This window comes from Eublepharis macularius, chromosome 5 (assembly GCF_028583425.1).
Source record: "Eublepharis macularius isolate TG4126 chromosome 5, MPM_Emac_v1.0, whole genome shotgun sequence".
Taxonomy (NCBI): domain Eukaryota; kingdom Metazoa; phylum Chordata; class Lepidosauria; order Squamata; family Eublepharidae; genus Eublepharis; species Eublepharis macularius.
Genome location: NC_072794.1, coordinates 51000083 through 51022702, shown reverse-complemented (window position 1 = coordinate 51022702; position 22620 = coordinate 51000083). Strand labels below are relative to the sequence as shown.

At 39.4% G+C, this 22620-nt stretch overlaps 1 protein-coding gene across 1 annotated transcript in view; it reads left to right on the top strand.

Annotated features, from left to right (window-relative positions):
* CNN3 (calponin 3) overlaps window positions 1-22620 on the top strand; it is a 30027-nt gene that overhangs the window by 5542 nt on the left and 1865 nt on the right. The window contains exons 2-6 of the mRNA XM_054980144.1: window positions 17110-17231; window positions 18193-18259; window positions 20047-20184; window positions 20629-20745; window positions 22299-22445. Coding sequence (XP_054836119.1) covers window positions 17110-17231; window positions 18193-18259; window positions 20047-20184; window positions 20629-20745; window positions 22299-22445 — 591 coding nt within the window. The remainder of the gene's footprint in view (window positions 1-17109; window positions 17232-18192; window positions 18260-20046; window positions 20185-20628; window positions 20746-22298; window positions 22446-22620) is intronic.

The window sequence follows — 22620 nt, the reverse complement described above, 5'->3', positions numbered from 1 at the left end:
GGGGGGAAATAATACATGCAAGGGGTTGTGTGTGTGTATATAAAGTGTCGTCAAGTCACAACTGACTTGTAGCGACCCCAACAAGGGGCTTTCAAGGCAAGTGAGAAGCAGAAGTGATTTGCCATTGCCTTCCTCTGCAGAGTCTTCCTTGGTGTTCTCCCATCGAAGTACTGACCCTGCTTAGCTTCTGAGGTCTGATGAGATTGGGCTATACCATGCTGCCTTCCCTCCCACATGTAGGGCCTTAGAAAAACCCAAAATAATAGAAGCAGTGCCTGTAAAGCTGTTGTAGCTCTGGCTAGGCAACCACAGCAGTATTGCCAACCGTCAAGCTTTAGTGTGTGTCAGTAATAGGTAGAGGGAGAGGCAGGGCCTTTTCCTGGGCTGTCCTTTGAGGGAGGACTCATTAGGGCTAAGCCTGGCACCAACCACTGAACTACCTGATACCACATCTGATACCTGACTTGCATGATTCACCCAGGACTGGCGGCTTGCTGCTGTTCAACAGCAGCCACCTAATGAAAACCAGTGTTGTGTAGTGGTTAGAATGTTGGATTAGGATTTGAGAAACCCAGGTTCAAGTCCCCATTCTACCCCGAAAACTCACTAGGTGACTTTGGGCCAGTCATACAGTCTCAGTGAATCATGCAAGTCAGGTATCAGATGTGGTATCAGGTAGTTCAGTCTCAGTCTAACCTGCTTCTCTGGGTTGTGAGTAGGGATGTGCGCTTTGGGTTACAGATCCAGGTTTTTAACCCTGATTGGGCCCGATTCAAGATGTTTTGACATTTTCAGATCAGCATCAGCATTGCTGAAGCAATTTGGGAATGCCAAAGCAAAGCTTACTGAAGCATTTTGGAACTCTTTGGGTAGCGCGGAAGCAGTTTTTCCCTTGCCGTTCCTAAAGAATGCCCAGAGGAAACAATGCTTCTCCTGTTCCCTGGGGAAAACTTTCTAGGTGGCTGGGGTGGTATTTTGCAAGCAGAATGGACCTGGACTTGACTGGACCTGATGAGTGCACCTGGAGGACACTAGTTTGAGAATGATTTTTTTTCTCTTTAAGTGCAAGGAGGAATTTTTCCTAGTGTGATTCTCTGGTGTGAAGTTGTTCCCCTTGCATCAGTTTGGTTATATTGGGGGAGGGGAGGCCTTCAGTTTACTTCTAGTTGCAAGAGTGTCCCTGCATCATATGGTTTTGTGCATTTTAAATTAAATTTTCATTAGTTTGATTCTCTGATATCAAGGTTGGTCCTTATAGGGAACAATGAAGATTGGCGGTGGATAGGGGCACCTTCTTTGGGGGGACCATAACATACCCCCCAAAGTCCAATCTCCCTGAAACTTGGGTGGTCATGAGAGGAGGGTTAGGAGAAGGTCCCCTGCAAATTTGTGATTATTAGGGAAGAAAATGGCCCTCACAGGCCCCCGTATAGCCAGGAGCAGCATTTCCCATTGGGAACAATGGCTGAATATTGCCACTTTAGGATTCGGGTTTTCCCGAATTTTTTTTCCTGAAACCCGAAGCAGGAAACCTGAATCTTTTTGGGTTGCACACCCCTAAGTTGCGAGAATAATGTGGAGGAACAGGAGAAAGAGGTCAGTTTTTTGGGTTCCCATTGAGGAGAAAGGTAGGGTGTAACTAAAGTAAATAGCTAATAAATATAGCTGAAGATGGAGGGCAGATAGAAGTTTGTTTGGTGGATGGGAAAGAGTGAAAGAAGCAGGAAAAGGTGAGGATATGGTGGTTGCCAGGAGGTTTTTTAATGAGTAAATGCTTCCTAACATTATGACTTGGCCTAAATCCTCTGATATTCCTATTCCAGAGCAATGAAAGCAATAAGAGTTTATAATTCCAGAGAAAGACTAGGAAGTGACAAGGATTCAATTCCTATCTCTTTGAAACAATACAGGACAAGAATATGGCTTGTTGCTTTGTGTCTGAATTAATAATATAGACACGTGCTATTTAAAAATAGACAAAAGGATTTCCTACTCATTAGGGTTTGAATATACAGGAAAACAGGAAGGGATCATGAAGATATATGGGGAACAGGGTGAACTCTCAGCTTCTTCTTTGATGATGGTGGTGGTGGTGATGATGATGTTGACACTGACTTTTAAACCACCCTGAGTATGGCACTAAACTTTCCTAAAGAGCAGTATATAAGAACAAGGTTATTATTAGCAGAAAATGAAACCTATCTATAAATAATCCTGTCCCTTTTTAATGCATAACTGAAGTTTTGTTGAATAAGGTGACCTGCCTTTGAATAATAATTTGCCATGCTCTGGTGCATGCACAGGCTTGAAGATAGCATATTCACACACAGTTTATACAGAATTTATTCTGAGCTAGCTACATTGAAGAGAAAAGCTCAAGGAATAGATAGCATTTAGAATTTATGGCACTGGATCAACGTAGGCCATACTAAACTATCTGTGCCTTGACCTGGATGAGCCAGGCTTGCCCGATGTGGCCAGATCTCAGAAGTTAAGCAGCGTTGTCACAGTTTAGTACTTGAGAGGGCTGAGAGGGCCTACAAGGAAGTCCAGGATTGCTATGCAGAGGCAGGCAATAGCAAACCACTTCTTTGTCTCTTGCCTTGAAAGCTCTCTGGGGTCACCATAAATTGGCTGCAACTTTATGGCAGTTGATGCACACACAAAGACATGCATGTGCTCGCGCACACACACTCACACACCACTTTACATGATGAAATAATAGTAAAACCAAGACAGGTCAGAAGCCAAACTCAGCATACATTAGACCCAAATCTGCATAGAATTGGAATGTGGGAGACCTAATTTACTGTGCTAACCCAAAGTTCCAGATTAATTATTCCTTGTTGCTAGTGCCACAGTCCAGTGAAGAGTATTTTCTGTGTCCTGTGAACATTCAGGATCTATCTGGACAATAAACACCAGGACTTAAAATCCGCTTCTTAAAGTATTTCTTTTAGGTGATGCTGTTATTAGTCTATTGGGATGAGAGGAGAGAAGAGATTTTTTTTCAGTTGTCCCTACCCTTTCCACTCTGCCTTTTCTCCTAAACTCTGATGGGTTATATTATGCTAGTATGGAAGTATGATGGTCCCTTCCCAATGGTTTATAACGTCAACCAAATGGAAAAGATAGGAGTTAGGTGTATTATGGTTGGGGTCATAGAACTGGGTGATAATGAAAGGATAAACAAGTTGAAACTACGGTGGTTCAAACAGATGTTCCCTCTTGCAACACCCAGATTCATTATATTTTCATTATTTTAGAATAAATAATTTATTAAACATTACACAGAGCATTGATCCAACAACATTAAGAAAACCTAATGCCCTTAATTTTTCTTACAAAGGAGTGGAAATTTTCGCTGCTTTCACTCTTTCATTGCAGACCGCTGCTATGTTTTTGAAGATCCATTGACCCATGCACAACAAAATTTCAGTGGACTGAGTAGATTGCAGTGGAAGAGATCAGCAAAATTTGCTATCGCCTCTTAACAAAACTTAACTACATGGTTGGATTCAGGCCAGTGTTTACACTTAAAGTATATACATTGTAAAGTATAGTATAAATTATATAAGTACATAAATTATAATAAGAATATCAGTGAAAATAAAGATAGAAACAGGAAATTGGGCGAGAGAATGGTGAAAGATTGATAGCTTTTTAAAAATAGACACTTTACAGAGTTTCAAATCTTCTTAGTTTTAAACAGAACTCCAGCCTTTATTTGTTTTTATAAATTAAAAATCTCCTTGTGGCAAACAGATTAATCTGACATCACAGTAGATAGCTTTATAGTTCTCTTATATTGCAAATTAGCTGGTATTTCCTTATAAATCCCAAATGTTTTTCAGAGGAAGTGGTGAGGTAATGTTGTGTGATCAAGTAGCAGAGTTTTTCAAATAACTGTCTCTTCTCTCTTTTAATGTACTGTATCATAAGGACGGCAGGCAAATGTGGTTAAGCATTTGTTAACTGCATATGGAAGTTCCTACGTCATCTATTTTCTTCAATTACTTTCTATCCCGAGATGGTGTGAAACTCCAGCAGGACCCATATGTAGAAGGAATTTAAGTTCTCTGGATTTTAGTAATAGGATAGCTGCTCAGATTACTGTGTGCTTTGTTTCTTAAGGTTTTAGGTGCCTTCATTAAATGCAGTACTTACGTATTGCAGTGGAAGTTTTCTGCTTGACTGGTTATAAAGCATAGACCCAGCTGTCCCATATGAAACTGTAGGTTTGGAAAGGATTTAAAGTTGATCCATATTGCAGTGTGCAGCAGTAGAGAGAAGGAAGAATCAATGCAGCTGCTATATCAATATATAGTGAAAGTGTGTGTGTGTCAGTGTAAAAATTCTTATATAGAGGAAGCTCAACTAATAGATTTGTACAGTTAAGAGGAATGCATCCCAATAGCCACTTGTGCCCTGGGTAAGTGGCGTAGACATTTTTTAAATAGATAAATGCGCCTCCTGGTTTGTTGCCCAACTAGGATTACAAAAAAATATTACTGTTTTAAATCATTGACAGGTCACAGTAGATAGTTAATGGGCTATGTTTGGCTCAATCAGTAATAACATAACATATAGATGTAGTATAGAGGCCAGTAGCACCTTTAAGGCTAACCAACTTTATAAGCTTTCAAGAACCACAGATGTGTTCATCAGATGCATCTGACGAAGAGAGCTGTGGTTATCGAAAGATTTTAAAGTTGGTTAGTCTTAAAGGTGCTAATAAACTCTTTACTATTTTCCAACCACAGACTAACATGGCTAACTCGTCTGGATATAGATGTAGTACAACAGCAAGTGGTGTAGGAGACAATAATTTATCATGCAGCTGCAGTCAAGATAGATGTGTTAGCACTTGTATACCTAGTTTTTAAATTTTTATTTAATGCATTTTATATCACTTCTCTAAAAAGACATTCTATCCAAAAAAGTAATGCAAGTCATTTAAGATACCATAATTTTTAAAACTACTAAAATTAAATAAACAAATTCAAAATTCATAATATAAAAGTCATAAAAGTAAAGCCCTCTGATTATGAAAGTATTAAAACGATCCAATCATAAAATAGCAGTGTGTAAAATCTTAAAACCAACCAGAAAAGAAAGCAAACCAACATCAAATGCCTGGTTTTGACCTGGCACCAGAAAACTAATAGGTGCCAGATGAACTTTTGGGATAGGGTGTTCTATAGGTTGAGGCACCACAGCTGAAATGCTGTGTCCCTTTGGGACCACTTGCCTCACTTCCAAAAGCAATGAGTTCACAAAGCAGGGCTTCTGAAGAAGGCTATGATACTTGGGCAGGCTCATAGGGGAGTAGATGGTTCCTTAAATACCTAGGTTGCAGGTCATTTTGAGCTTGAAAGAGTGCACAGGCAAGCAGGGCAGACTTTTTAAGGATTGGTGTAAATATAGGATCTGGAATCCATACGTGCCCAAAAGTGACTAATGTCATTCTTGGGGCATTTATTGATACACAGATATGATTGCATAATTATATATGATATCAGAAATAGACCCTGTAATGTTTTGTACACGCACATTCACACACACATGTTTTGCGCTACATATATGTGTGTGTGTATATTAATATGGGGCTTTGAATATATGATTATGAATGTATTACTGTAGTTTAAAATGCAGGCCTCTAAAGTAAGAAGGGGGCTGGATGGGTGAATGAAATGTGTTATGAACTACAGTTAAGTTAGAGTGGATCAGAGGAAAAGAGTTCAGTGTGTTGTTTAAGTGTTGTGGCGACTTGTTCTGGGGAAAGAGGGAGAAGCAGTGAAGTGCTGTAATCTGAGGTAAGCCTGCATGTCCTTTTCTTTGTGAATATTATTAACCTAAGTGGCAGCTAGGAAAAAATAAGTTTTTGTGACTTGAGTTGGTTTAGAAATGTTTGGAAATCTCATTACATTTATAAACTATCCTGAAACCAATACATTTATGTATTACTCTGAAACTATTATGCATTTGTACTTCTAAATAAACTCTATTTCTGTTTAAGTAAAATAAAGGATCTCCTTTTACCTCACAGCCACCCCTGACTGCTACTGTGCTGACCTGTCTTTCTACCAAATATAACAAAGCCTTTCTGTACTGCAAGTCAAACTGAGAAAACTAAGCTGAGAGCCTTTGGTGGCAGCAAAAACCTTTTGGGAACACTAAGGAAGGCAGTGAGGCTTCAATATACAGGTCTCATAAAGGTCGCAAAACTCCACAGACCATGATAGCAGCTTGTTGTGAATTGTTGACAGGGCTGCAGGACATTATTGTTGCATTTACTTGTGAAGTGAGATAGATTCCACTTTGACTTGATTTTCTGTAAAGAGAAGTCCTGAAACTATGTATGCATTTACTGTGGACTGTTCGGGGAGACTGTTGTTTTGCCATCTGCATGCTTTCTGTACAGCCACCAGTAAACAAGTGTTTTTTCTTTGGTATCTTAAGAATGTGTTTGAGAGTGGGACCTGGCAATGAAGAGAATGTGCAGAGTAGTGCCATTTCACTGACAGCTTAATTCCAGCATCTTGGCAAAGCATATAACACCACACAAGTCAATAGCAGCACAGGAATAATGTGGTCAAGCCAAACAGACTAACATGGCTGCTCTCTTGAAAATGTTTGTCCAAAGTTTTCTCATGTTCCCTATTTGCTTCCCCCCCCCCTCCTTAACCTCTTTTGCCCTATTGTCTCCATGTTATGTTGTCCCATGTTCTTTTGGGTCAGAACCTTGTCACTTTAAATTTCTGAGATATATTTTGAGATAGAGATTAACATGACAACCCGCTTAGAATTTTTTGTTCAAAGTGTTCCCATGTTCCTTGTTTGCATATTTTTTCCCTCTTCAACCTGTTTTGCTCTTTGCTCTCCTTGTCTTACGATATCCCATTGTCTTTTGGATCAGGCAAATGCCACCAACAAACTATGTCATTTAAAATTTCTAAGATTCATTTTGTTATGTGGTGTATCAGGTTTAATTTAACCTAATATATAATCAGGAATCTAGGGTTGCAATTCAGAGGCAGACAGTGGCAAATCAGCTCTAAACATCTCTTGCCTTGAAAACCCTGTAGAGTTACCATAGGTTGGTTGTGACTTGAATGCATAACAACAACAACAACAACAACAACAACGCTACCAAAATAGCTAGGGGTCCTGTAGTATATTTACTTTTGTCTCTCTTCCTGCATACTGTAAGTTGTTTTCAGACAAAAAAACCCCTGAGTAATTGAAAATCTAGAAGAGCTCTATCAAAATCACTTTCTCTTGGGTGGGTATTTTAGGAATGTAGCTTAAGTTTAGTTGTATATTCAAAGAAATTTTTAACAAGAAACAAGTAAGAATTTCTAATCTACTGGGAATCTTGAAGTTTTCTACAATTATTTTGTTTATTTTGCTACCCACCAGAATGTTTCTGAAATGTGTATTATTATTAAAGATAATCCCAGCGCTCGCTCACAATGGAAATGTGTGGTTGCATGACTGCAGTCCACTGTAATTATTCATTGTGTTTTGGTTTGTCCATATTATGCCTATGCTGCTATTATGTAATGTACGCATTACATGTATGTCAAGAAAGCAGAAGAGAAATGAGATGGAAACCAAGAGCATACTGTACCTGTTTAAGAGAACATTTTACTGAAGGAAAATAGTGGCAAAACACAGTTGCCCTGTTTTTATTCCTCTCAGGCAACACAGTAGCATAACAGTTGTTTTATAGTTTATTCATTCTGCAGCTTGAAGTGTGGGGGGACGGTTGCTTTTGATGTCTTTAGGACAGTTAGTGTCTTCGTATCAAGATAGGAACTTACCTTGGGACATAACTGGGCATGGAGCCCTAGACAGGGACTTCAACCAGGATACAGTGCAGACCTTACTTCCCATTCATGGTACAGACTGAATTCACTTGGATTGAGTGTTCTGTTGTGGTATACAAGGATCTGTGATCTTAAAGTTTATAAAAGAAAATACTCTTTTCCATATTTTAAGACATAAAGGCAAACCTTGTCTCTTAAGAATGAACAGCCAGAATGAAGGGCAACTGTTAACTTGAGTGGCTAGGTAACGAACAAACCCATGTGGCATAAAATACTTGCTTCTCTATCTGCAGCCCCGAATTACTTACTATCGTACACTAATTGCAGCTGTATACGTTTATTACACAATTATTAATCCAACCAATCCTTTTCGGAGGTCAGTGTGAACAAGTCCAGGTTTCTCACAGTGCGTAAGTTCCCACAGATCTCTGATAAGTTCTTTGTGTAGCTCCTTGAGAGACAGCTTTAAATTTATTTATGTTAATGAAGTAGTGTGTAGAGAGATGGTTATGACATGGAATTGTCAACTAAGTTGCCTAGACACAAACATCTTTCTTCAGACATAGCAATCTGTACACTGGATGCTACGTTATAGTCTCTGATGACTGGCAATCTGACAGCTGCTTTCCAAAGTCTTAATCTGAAGTTTTTCATGTCCTGCTGCCCCCTAATTGGAGATATCAAGGATTGAACGTGGCATCTTATACACAGTTCTTCCACTGACCTATGAATCATCAGGGCAACTGGTCAGCCACTGAGTGAAAAAGAATGCTGGACTAGATGAACCACTGTTCTGATCCAGCAAGGCTCATCTTGCGTTCTTACAATCCTCTTTGTGGTGATACAGCCTACCTCCCAAGGCTGTTTCAGGTTCCTTGTGCTGTTCTGAAGAATAAACTGGAGGACTGTGGACTGAACTTTAGGATGGTTCGATGGATAGGTTAAGAGCCCCGTGGCGCAGAGTGATAAGCTGCAGTACTGCAGCCCAAGCTCTGCTCACAACCTGAGTTCGATCTTGGCGGAAGCTGGGTTTAGGTAACCGGCTCAAGGTTGACTCAGCCTTCCATCCTTCCAAGGTCGGTTAAATGAGTACCCAGTTTCCTGGGGGTAAAGTGTAGTTGACTGGGGAAGGCAATGGCAAATCACCCCATAACAAAAAGTCTGCCAAGACAATGTCATGATGCAATGTCCCCCTTGGGTCAGTAATGACTCGGTGCTTGCACAGGGGACTACCTTTACCTACCTTTAGATGGATAGGGAACTGGCTGGATAACTGCACCCAAAGAGTAGTTGTCTGATTGGAGGGAGGTGTCCAGTGGAGTGCCACGGGGCTCGGTTCTGAGCACAGTGCTTTCCAGTATTTTTTTAAATGATCTGAATGAGGGTGTGAAAGGATTACTCATTAAATTTGCGGATGACACCAAACTGGAGGAGTAGCAAACACCCTTGAAGATAGGGATAGAATTCAACGAGATCTGGACATTGGAATAAAATGTGATTTAACATGTATAAGCGTTGGGTTCTCCACCTGGGTAACAGAAATGCAAAGCATGCATACTGAATGAGGAATACACTTCTGGGCAGCAGTGTTTGTAAACAAGATCTTGGGATATGGGCGAATAGGAAGCTAAATGTGAGCAGTCAGTGTGGTGCAGCAGCAAAAAAGGTGAATGCAGTTTTGAGATGTGTTAACAAAGGCATAACATCCAAATCACAGGATGTCATTGTCCCACTATATACTACACTGGTCAGGCTCCACTTGGAGTATTGTGTACAGTTCTAGAGGCCTCATTTCAAAATGAGGATGTTGGGGATGCTTTAGGGTGTTCCTGCAATGGGTAGGTGGTTGGACTAGATGGTATTTATGACCCCTTCCAACTCTATGATTCTATAATTATTGAAATAATGAAGTGAGCCATTTCAACCATTTAAACAAGTTTAAATTATGAAACACTGAACTGTCTTTTGAGTTTTACAGAACTCTTCCTGAAGCCTAATATTAAACAAAACAACAACAAAAGCAAATAAAATGAGCGACATTATGGGAGCAAAAATGTTAATGTTAGAATACACTTAAGTATAGGATTAATAGAAACCAAATTAGGTTGTGTTACCTAGTGAGTGGTAGTCATGGTTTGCTTCCCTCATCAGGTGCTCTAAGGTCATCTTCATCCAGTGCTAGGACTGCCTTTCTATTTATGATAAGCTATTCAAGTGTTATCTTTTGCTAGGATAAAAGTCATGGCAACCGCACTCTGATTACCTTTAATGAAAAATTTGAAGTGCAATGCCGTATCTTTCCAGTATTAAATGTAAAGCAGAATGTGTATACTGTGCAGCCGTGTCATGAGCACATACTGTACTTATTTGTCTAATATTACAGACGCATGGTCAAATAGATATAGTATGGTCCCACAATATGACATTCTGCTGCACATTTTATACTGGAGAGATACAGCATTGCACCTCGGATTTCTCATGTCACATAAAACATTCAACTTTTACTGCTTGCCTGCTCAGCAGTGTGAGCAACACCAGGTGAAACTGCTTGCATGCTTATGGACTGTTTTGGCCAGGTTATAAGCCATGTGGCTATAGTTTTGTTTAATTGTTGATTGCAGCTATTCAGAATATAAAATGGTGATGTTCTTTTTGGGGTATAATATACTGGAAATTGAGAAAACAGTTTAGCTCATTGATTACAACTGGCATTCTGATTCTTTGAGTCACCTTTAACAGTAGTTACACTAGAAGTGATATTTGCTGTATATAAAGCTCAATTTTATTTCCAGGGAAATGTCCATGTGTTTGGAGGTGACTTCTTGGCTCATGAAATGCCTGCATTTCTATCTTTGAACATCACAACTGTGCTCTGAAATTCAAAGTCCTCATCTTCCCTTTTTTCAAAAGAACTCATTAAAAATAAATAAAATGAATGTCAGAGATTACATCATGTGCCATTTATTAATGTATTCAAATATACAGTTATTATGCTGTAATACTGTGTTTTTAAAATAAATTTTTGTGTATTTTATTATTTTGCTCTCTAGTGAGTTATTTCTTTTATTTATTGTATTTATTAAAATATTCATACTGCATGTTTCTCATGTGGCTCAGGGCAGCTTACATTTCCAGGATTAAAAGCATACATAATACAATAAAACTCCACTAAGTCCCCTCCTCCCCAGGCAGAGTTTATGACTGCTTCCACAGCTCTTTGGTGAAACCATGTGCCAGTATTTCCTCCTCCTTTTCTTCCTGTTCAGTCAGTTAATTAAAAGCTGGTGAGAATTCTTTATTATGACTTGTCTACATATGTATAAAATTAATGGGCGAACACTTTACTTTGGCGTTTAGAATCTTTAATTTTACTTCCTTATTTTTTAGCAGTGCCATCCTAAGCAGTTACACCCTTTCAATTCCATTGAAGTCAGTGGGCTTAAAAAGGTGTAACTGTTTGGGATTGCACAGTAAGTCTTGTTTTTCCAAATATGACTACCTACTAGTTCCAGTCTTGCAAGTTGTATACTTGCTTCTGTTCTGGTCTTTCAACTAATAAGCTTGTATCTTCAGGTCAGATATATGCTTACATAACACATGCTTGCAAGCAGTCGGTCCTTGGTGTATTGGCTCTACAGTGGCAAGGGAAATTTTCCCCCACCTGAAACTGAAAATTGCTGGCAGTCACCAAAGGAGACAGCAAAGTAATCCCACTTTGGAATAAGAATCCAAAAAGTCTAAGGTTTCTAAATCTTAACATTTCTGCCAGGTAAACTGGTGAAAAGCAGTTTTGAGGCTAGACTTGTTAAACATAAAAGAACGAGCCTTGCTGAGGAAGAATAAGCTTAACTGTAAAGAAAGGTCGTCTTACAACATGTTAGGATTTTTTGACTTGGGGAAAGGGCCAGAGAAATGCTAGATAATACAGCTTGTTGTTGTAAAACTGTTTTAACTGCAGTGGTACAAACAGTAGTTTCTGACATTGCAGCAGAGCCACATTATTCAGCCCTCCACTTGTTTTTCAGCATTGCCCATTCTCTTTCAATTGTATCTTTTTGCAGGCCAAAAAAGTTTGTATAAAGCTGGCTTCTCTGGAAGCTGAATTTTGCACGCTCTGCCAGATTCTTTCCTTTTTCTGTGCTCACAGAATTTTTATTTACATTGCTTGTAGTCTGCCTTTTTCGTTGAGATTCAAGACTAATTACACAGTCTCAGTCAATGTGATCGATGGCCAAGACATACCATAAACAATACAATTGGGTATAGATTGCATAAACTTGAAAATAAGCAGAAATTCAATACAGAGCTGAAACAATGTGGAAACAAAGCATAAACAATTAAATACAACATTTTAAATGATGTAGAAGCTACCCAGTGGGAGCACTCTTAAAGCAACATACAGGACACCGTAGTATAGTCTGCTGTCCCTGTCCCTTTTCCAGTTCATCTTTCTGAACCCTTTTCTTACAGTATAGCCTTATAACCTGCATTAAAAAGCCCTCCGGAATAAAACAGTTTTACACAGTTTGCAGAAAGCCAGGATTGTGGGAGCTTTCCTGACCTCTTCAGGCAGGCCAGTCCATAAGGTGGGGGCCACAGCAGAGAATGCACGTTGACATGCAGTTGTTGATTTTGCTTGTTGGGTTGCACCTGCAGAAGGACCTGTTCAGATGAGCATACACCATCCAACCTGCCATGCCAAACATAATGTCATTTGGGATTGGACTGATTACTGTTATCAGAGTACCTCAAAAATTGTTCATGTATTAAGTAGGCTTTCCAGTTTGCATACCTTGATCTCCTTCATATTTCTGCGTCTTGTACTACCACATGCTGTTGCCCTTCAGTGAATTGCTGTCATTCATTCCTCTTTATTCAGACAAACTCAGGAATATGTAGTCTCCAAAAGCTGTCTGTTTTCTGGGCTGTCACAAAATAGCTAACGAGAGCATAGCAATTTCTATGTAAGCAATGCAGATGATGAAGTATCTGACTTTGAGCCAACAAAATAACTAGTAGAGCTGCTCACAATACGCATTATTTGTAACATGTTTGCATAAGTCTTTTCAAATAAGCTCTGCAAGTCTGCTTGAGATACTTCATTCATTGTTGCTGTGAAGAACATTTTTAAAGCTTCTTTACAAATCATACATTGCCTGGCCCCTCTATCCATATGTTTTAATCCAAAGCAAATATTTGTAAGGGAACTCAGTAAAGTGCCATAAGGCCAATCCTTGGTTACTAGAGCACAGTGAGGAGAGAGGCATGACTTTCCACCATGAAAAGATCAGATTTCAAAAATGCATGAAGGCTGTGAAAGGAAGATTGGGGGGGGGGAGTTGACTTTGCAGAAATGACAAAATTGATGACATTCTTTGGCCACAGTGGTCTGAAGACAAACATGAGTCACCCTTTCTGCACTCCAGTTCAACAGCCCACATTCTTTCTCTCTCTCAGTCTGAATTGTGATGACATGATCTATTAATTATTTCTCTGTATTATTTAAAAGGGCCCCAACTGAAGAAGAAAAAACTCAGATTCTTATATTTTATAGAGATTCATCATATCATGCTCTGTTACAAAAGAAAGACTAATCTTGAGTCTGTTCTTGAATGGTGGGTTGTAGACAGGATTGCATATGACCCAGTGTGCAGTGACTATGGGTACATTCCTGATCTCCATGCATGTGTACACGTATAGAGAGAAGGTTGGAGAGTAGCTTCTGATAGAGAGTTACGCAGAGCTCAGGCCCAGGATACACAGGCTGCTCTCCACTGAAGAGCGCCTGTGTGAGAGAGCCTCCTGTGGTGGAGTGCTCAGGCAGAAGTACGACATTCTAGCACAGTAATAGGATGAAGCAAGATGGGATGGTTTTGCTGGGCTGCTATGAAAAACCGTGGTGCTCTCTATACATGGCACATGCCCTAGGAAAGGCAGGGTTTTGATCTGTTTTGTTAGCAGCTTCTGTTGTGGAGTACTAAAAAGCTGTATTTTAAAAACCACATGGATATACCAATCCAATTTACTTTCAAATCACACTTTACTGAGATCAGTGGCATTTATTATCAAGCATAGGACGCCCACCTAGCCTGCATTATTAATCTTCATCATTTCAAGATGGTGTTGAAACAAATCCATATTTGTTTTAACAATGGCATCTCATGGTTGAATGCTAAAAATAAAGCACATTTTTGTTAGATGCTGTATCTGAGAAAGTACTTTGCCATGTTTCATGGCAACACTACAACCAAACACTACATTGTAAATTACTGTAAAATATTGGTTCAGTCTCTAACATAGTTCCTGAGCCTACTTGGCAAATACTCAGTACCTTATCCTTTTGCATTGTTCCTCTTAATTATGAACAGCTATCCACCCCCCCCCCCCCCACACACACACCATTTCTCAGTCAAAATTACTAATGCAGATTAGAATCACTTAAATTCAAAGATTAAGGGTGGATCATCTTTCTACCACAGATAAGCAATTGTGCTTGCTTGCTATAGGTTATCTTAAGAAGTTACAAACTCAGAGATGTTTTAAGTTAATAGTTCTCCAGAGATGAAGAATCGTTTACAATCCCTTTTTGCCTTTAACTACAAGAACAAGCAAAGACTCTTCTGTGTTTGAAACTTTTTCGGTCATGAATATAATAAGCCAGAAAGAAATGTAGCAGAGGACTTGGTATGGTATGCCTTGTGTGCTGTAAGTTTTTGTAAATTGCAATAATTGCTGAAGTTCAGAAGCTTAAACTTATAAGTAAAACAGAATAACTTTTATAGTCTGCTATTGCACACATTTCTAAATCAGCATATTTGAAGGACATGTTTTGGCTAGTTCTTGACAACATTATGTTCTCAGAGTTGAGGGTGATGTGATAGAGGCCTCACTGCTGTTTGTGAAGACCTTCATGTTACCCATTATAAACACCCTTCTGTAAAACTATCTCTAGTTAAACAGATTTGTCATGTTTTTGAAGTGCTACAAAAACCTGTGTATACTGTTTACCTAGAGATTATAGTGAGATAGAAAATACAGAGCATGCACACAAAGGCTGCTTCCACACATGTTGGATAATCCACTTTCAATACTCTTTAGTGAACATTTGGAACTGCTTTTCCATGTGTGGAACAAAAAATCCACTTCCAAAGGATTGCTAAAGTGCATTGAAAGTGCTAAAGTGCATTGAACGTGTGTGGAAATGGCCCAGATTGGATTACCTTCCACTCTGAAAAATCTTGTTAGTCCTAAGTCTTAAATGGCATCTTCTGTAGTTCTTCTGCTAAGTATGTGACATTTTCCTAAACAGATACAATCTCTGTTAAGGAACAAGCAGGCATTTACTAGCATTTCCCCTCTCTGAAGTGTGTAGATGGACTGCTTGATCCTTGTACTAAAAATAAGTTCTTAAACCACAATTCATGCATGATGGTGTGCATTTTTCTGCATGAAGGTTATCACAAGGTTAGTTAGTAACAAACAATGTTCATGAAGTGACCCTAAAAAGGCTGTAGATTCCCAATCCTCTTTTTCCACTTGAAGAGGGCATTTGAGTCATGAAAGGGAGTGAGACTCCCTCTTTCTCCTCCATGCTGTTTCCAGGGTTCCCTGACCTCTACACCACTGGCACAATTATGGGGCGGGGTGGTGGTGGCTTGTGCTAGATAAGATCTACACAATACATCTTCAGTTTGGCGTTATTGTAATTCTACGGATGATAATGGAAAAATCTAGAAGCACAGAATATATAATTCTGTAGGAGAGAGGAAGATCCCCTTCTTTTTCAAAATATTGTCTTTCAATTCTTTTTCATCAGTTTTTGATCTGTGTCAACTTTTGTGAATACAGATCTGGGGAGCCAATTTTTTGATTTTCTAAAAAGTTTACAGTTTTTTCCATATTCTTCACAACAGATGTAGGGTATTATGATTCTAGACTGGCTAGCCTAAAGCCTCCCAGTGACTTCATGGCAGAGATCGGATTCATATTATGAGTACCTGATTCATACCTCGGTGCTCTAGTCACTATGTTACGCGAACTCTCGATCTGTGGATACTATTACCTCCCGTTTTGAGTACAAGCATTTTGGATTTTAGATTAGTCTTCTGAATTCTTAGGCTAATTTACTCTTGCCCTGCTTTAGTGCCTCTTCTTAAAACTAGGGTACATTTTCTTAAAACACTGAAAACACAGTCCAATAACAGAACAATGTAATGAAGAAATGTTACAGTGTTTCAAAGAACTGCATTTTTATATATTATTGTTTACAATTGCTATAGTGCTGTGAGTGTGCAGTCTAAATGTTGATTCATATGTTATGAATCAGTTCAACTTTTGCATGTATTACCACACACAAGTGATCTACATGTGTGAGCATTGTTAAATAAGAAGACTGTGATGGCTTTCTCACAATTGGGTTATGTTCAAAATTCAAAATCCCTTTTCCCAGAAATAGTTGTCATAGTCTGAAATGAAGAGAAAAATGTCTGGCACAGAGATTTGCTTGGGAAATGTTACAGAAATCCTAAGAACACTTTCCTGTGAATAAATAAATTGAATAAAATGAGACCTTCCTTTTGAGTGCATAGGAGTACACTGTAAGTGATTTAAAGTGCATTGAATTTACAAAATGAATACTTTTATTGCACTCTTGATTTTTTCTCTTCCTTTGTTTGAGGGTCTTTCCTGAACACAAGATATACTTTTTCCACATGTTACTGTATTGTGGGTAGAACTCTGTTGTAGCATCATGCACACGTTATGGTTCTGAATATTTTAAAAGAAACTCTTTGACTTATTTAAACAGCTAAGAAATTACTGTATGTGGTTAGATAAAGCTTCTGAAGCTTTAGCTATTTAATATTTGCAAATCAGTGCAACAGATGGCTGAGATAACACTGGACCAATACTTTCAGATGTTTTCATAAATTATCCTTACCTAGTCAAATTATTTTTATTAAAACTGAAAGAGGAAGATGTAATGGGCTGGATGATGATGAACAAGCTGAAACTGAGTCCTGACAAGACAGGTTCTCTGGGTTTGAAGAAAGCAGTCACCTTAGAAAACCAGGTGGCGGCAGTGGTTTGGAGTGCTTTTGCCCAGCTTTGGTTGGTGCATTAGTTGTGCCCATTGCTGGATCAGTTAGATCTAGTTATGGTGATCCATGCCTTAGTTACAACTAGATTGGACTGTTGCAATGTGCTGTACTTGGTGGGTAATGAATCTTAAATCAATAAAATAAATAACATTTTGAATTAATTTTATTTTGTATTGCAGATTGCTCTAAAATATGACCCACAGATAGAAGAAGATCTTCGCAACTGGATTGAAGAAGTTACTGGAATGAGCATTGGGGCAAACTTCCAGCTGGGCTTAAAGGATGGTATCATTCTATGCGAGTAAGCAGCATAATTTCCTTTTATTTAATTGTTAGTTGTTTTCCTCCATTTGTAGACCATTTGTAGTCTTCAGTCTTTCAACCCCATAGTTGAATCAGTCTTCAGCATAGAAAGAGGAAACATGGACATGTAACACCTGTTGAGTACGCCTTCATTGACAAAAATGTCTTCTACACAGCCTTCATCTGGTTTCACTCTTACTACTTCTCTTTAAAAAGAAATCCAAACACTGTAGCAAAGCTACTGGTGCAACCCAGTTATGGGTCTTAGCCTATCCGTTAAAGCACAATTGGAATGAATAGAGCCTTTCATGCAGGCTAGGTTTTTTCATTAATTATGGAGGCTTAAACAGCTTTGTAGTTTGTAGGGAGGTCCCCTGTAAAATTCTCTAGCACCTAGAAGTTAATTCAGATAGTCAACATAATGAAATGACAGAATTTTTTTATCTCGCTTACCTACATGTGGTTGTAGGTTTTCATTCTCCTCCATGAAATGCACATAGAAAAATAGCATGTCGAGAAAAAAGCATAGTGGAGACCTTCTCTCTCACATCCACATGGAGGGAGGGTTTCCCCTCTCCATGAGTGAGCATTCACAGAGGCAACCATTCAGTTGCACTCTGGAGTGGTACAGCCCAGGGAGAGTGTTGCCATTCTCCTTATTATATAAACTGCTCCTAAGATAAACTGTTTAGGTAAACAAAGAAGCTATTTTGATCTAGTTAGCTGCCTACCTATGAAAGAACTTGAAAGCTGGTACTGTTTTGTTAATTAATAAGCAATTGATGTTTGTATTGTAGTAGGATGTTTTATATTTGTGGGCCAACTAGGCTGTTCTTTTGCACAGAAAAGCAAGATATAAACAAAGAAACAAGTAACTAAATAAATGTGGGTCCCAAGAAGTGCTACAAAATGATTAAAACAGCTGTGTAAAATAACACTTTCTTTTATTATTTTTGTAGGCTTATCAACAAACTGCACCCAGGATCAGTAAAGAAAATTAATCAGTCCAAATTAAACTGGCACCAGGTAATCAACAAAACAACCATTTAAATATTATGCTGCATAGTTGTAAAGAACTTACTTTGAAGGGAAAAAAATTGTATGAATGAAAATGTACAGTGATTATTTCATGAAAACCTTTGGCAATTCAGCATTTGAAGATTTATTGTTAGGCAGACAGAAACTGTTCCTCAGTTAAGGTAAAGTAGCGTTTAGTGGGAAATTTTTTTTTGATAGGGTTCCATTGAAGGTGCTGCACCTGAGGGTTTGTGTTTGGGAGTAGGAAATCAAGAAGGTAAGCATTGCTTGTAGAAATTAGAGAACTAGTGGCTTTGTTTAGGACATTATCAGGCTTAGAGAAATCTCTGCCTCTTAGCACACGTCCCTTTTTTCATTCTGTTGTTAGAACAGGGGTGGGGAACCTTTTTTCTGCCGAGGACCAAGTTTATCTTCTGTCCCGTGCGGGGAGTGCCCTTTCTCCCGCGTGCGTGGTGGCACTCCCGGAAATTATGTCATCACGCGGCGTGCATGATGACATCACTTCCAGGAGCGATGTCACACGCACAGGAGAAAGGGCACTTGTGTTCCCTTTCTCCCTGCCACCACTGCTGCTGCCCACTTGTGGCGGCAGCGGCAGCAGCAGCTCTGTCACCAGCGCCCCCCACTGCTGCTGCCACTTGCTCTCGCCGCTGCAGCACAGGCCGCTTTTGCCAGCGCTGTGGGTTGCTCTTGGTGGCGGGCAACGCTGGCAGCAGCGGGCGGTGGTGGCAGCAAGAGCAGCCTGCTTTCGCCGCTACCACCTGCTCTTGTGGTGTGGGAGCATGCCCCCTGGGAAGGGGGCACCCCAGGGAGCACGCCTCCTGCCAAGTGGGTAAGTGGGAGCGGGGGGGAAGGGTGGAATCGGGGGATCCACCTGCTGCGTTCACCCACAGTGCCGCCATTTGCCCGCAGCTCTGCCGCTCGTCTCTCTCCACGGGCCAGTCCAAATGACTTCGCAGGCTGTGTACGGCCCGCAGGCTGAACTTTCCCCACCCCTGTGTTAGAGCTATGCTCACATTTAATTGTTCATAGCCCAGGAAATCTGACACGTACTCATTTTCCATAGAAAGTACTTCCCATGGAAGTACAAGTACAAAAACAAACTACTCATCACTCCCCAAATGAGATGTCTGATGTCAATGCAGTCCTAAACAGAGCTACACCCTTCTAAGCCCATTGATGTCAGAGTACTTAAAAGGGATGTAATTCTGCTTAGGATGGCACACAAGACAAAATTAGCACCTAGGACATCATTAGAAGTAGATGAGTAAGGAGCACGTGCTGGCCAACACAATGAAGCTCCAAATAGATCCTGCAATGGGGAGGGGCTCTGGAAATGCTCACAAGAAACATTTGTCTTATGCTTTGAACAGATATGGATTTAAACAGTTTTAGGGAATAGAGTGATTGTTGTATTATATATCCAGTTTGGTAAATGTTGCCAATAAACTTCAAGAACTTTTAAGCCTTCTTGAAAAAGTTTTTGTTATGAGGAGGGATATAAATATTTTAAACAGGTAAAACAAAACTACAGTGTTAGGACCATTAGCGGCTTGGATTCTGCCATGCCCTGCATGTACGCTTCATTTAAAGCTTGAAGGCAGAGAGTTCTGACCTTGCATGGCAAAAACAAACAGCCTCAAACTAGAGGCTTCAGTATGCATTATACACAACTGTTAATAGAACCCTGATCGACTTATGTCTAAGTAAGCGTATCCAAGCTAAAATACTAACAATTCCTAAAAGTATTGCTTCCTGCATTTGTTTAATTTTAGCTGGAGAACATTGGAAATTTTATCAAGGCCATACAACAATATGGTATGAAACCACATGATATTTTTGAAGCAAATGATCTCTTTGAGAATGGAAATATGACCCAGGTTCAAACATCACTGGTTGCGCTAGCAGGTCTGGTAAGTACTTGTTGACGCATGGAGACAGTGTATAGCTGAGCAAGTGCATACCTGGCAATTATTATTAATAATGTTATGGCACATTTCAATGAGGAATGAAAAATGCTTTATATTGACCTCTTTTATTGTACAAAATGGTCCCTTCAATGGTATCAAATTTCATGAAGTGCATCTGCACCCAAATAACATTCGCTTAAACTGGACATGAGCAAAACGGAAGACCAAGCTTAGTTTATGCACAGATATCAGCTGTCACCAAATAACTAACTGCCAACACTATACACAATTAAGAATCCCTCATAGGTTTATAAAACAAGCACAATCTTGGTTTAGAGCCATTAAATGAAGCACTGCCAAAGGCAGAACTATTCAGTATGTTTAGGTCAAAATGTTCTAGTAGCAAATGTGTATACTAAAAACACTGTTCTATTATGATCTCTCTAGGCAAAAACTAAAGGCTTTCATACTACAATTGATATTGGAGTAAAATATGCAGAAAAACAAGCAAGGAGTTTTGATGCTGGGAAACTTAAGGCAGGGCAGAGTGTGATTGGTTTACAGGTAAGCACAATATGAAACTTATACCAATTCAGATGGTCTGCTTTGAAGGGCACTGAACCTGAGGATCTTATCCACAGATATACTGTTCCCAGACCTGCCATCAAGGAATCTTTTAGCTAGAGATGCCAACATCTGTTTGCAGAACTGGCGCTCTACACTAAGCTACACCCTCTCCTGTATCTGGAAAAACTGTGTCTTGAAAAGTAGGCTTCGTTAACTCTTAACACCAAAAGTGTGTCAACTGTTAAGGTGTCAGTTCCAAGAACTCTTTGTTCTCAGAAAACTTCTCAGTCTTCTTCATGTTTGTAATAAATTCTTTTGGAAAGGCATTTATACTACTCATTGCACTGTGTAGTGTTTATAACAAGTGCAAATATTAAACAGCATGTACATTTTGTGGTACAAACCAAACCCCAAGTCCAAAGAAGTTGCAGTTGGCCCAAATTTCATTTATCAGAAAATGTATCCTTCGCCAGTAAAATGTACAGTATTTATGCTTGTAAAAATTACGTTTTTGCTGTCAAAAATAAATACAAAATGTAGCAAAAAGTTAGCAGCATAAATTTTGCTTTATGCAATCATTTGTTTAGATTGGGTATGAATTGCTTAAGGCAAACAGGACAGCAAAGGCAATAATTGCGATTCTGTGATATTCTGTAAAGATTGCTGTTTAACTACACATTTATCACCCTAATCAGCCTGGAAGTAAATTTTGGTAGGTTTGAAGAGACAGAAGGTGTGAGATACATTGTGTATCCTGTTTTCTGGAATGCCAGTGGTGGTTACCGTACTGGTCACCTTCCCTAGATTAGGGATAAAAGCCAGCTTTTAATTGTTTTTAAATACATACATAAATAAAGTAAATGCAGTCCTGGCATCCTAGGGTCAGTTTTCAATTTATCTGGGATATCAGTATAGCTAAAAAAGTTTGTCACATAGCTGAACTTCATCTATTTTGATGAGAGTTAATCTATGGATTACAGTCACTACGTAGAAACTGTGACTTCTGTATAGCAGCCTTGCCTTGCTGCTTGTTTCTATTTTGTGGAGGTTTCCATGCCACTGCCAGATATTTTTTCTAGAGTTCTCTTCCCTATGGACTGTGGTTTGGAGCCAGTATAAAAGTTCACAGAAGGATTTGGCAGAGAGGATGTTTCCCCGTCTTCTTCTTCCCCAAGCAGCTGGTGGCTTGCCTCAGAGGAGGAAGCAATTTTACCTGATTCTCTTTTGCTGCAGCCCCCCCATAGTATTAGGCATTTTCTTTACAAGGTCCTTTTCAGTGCAGACAATAGGCTGCTTTGGAAAGCAGGGAAAGTTCCACTTTGCCAACTGCTTGCAAGAATGTTTCCACTAGATCCAACCTAGTGGGTGCAGTCCATAGCAAGTTTTCATGTTTATGCAATGTGAGCTGCTCCTCAGATGTTGTTTCAATCATGTGATGATTGTAACTTGTAAACTGGTCTTCATCTGGTGTAAGTCTTGTTGTTTAGAACGGTACATTCTGGGGATAATTTTCTCTGGAGATAACTGTTCCACGTGCTCCATCTTTGCAGATGGGAACCAACAAATGTGCTAGCCAGGCAGGTATGACTGCCTATGGAACTAGAAGACACCTCTATGATCCGAAGATGCAAACCGATAAACCATTTGATCAGACAACAATTAGCTTGCAGATGGGTACTAACAAAGGAGCCAGTCAGGTAAGCAAAGTGTATAATCTAGATTTCAGACTCTGGTATTTTAAACTCTGTATTTTACAGCTTCATTAGTAAGGACACAGGCATACTACAGTCATTATTAGCAAACTTATGATTTGCCACTACATGAATGAACCTGAGAGATTTTTGGACCTGTACGCTCCCTTTTCTCTGTTGC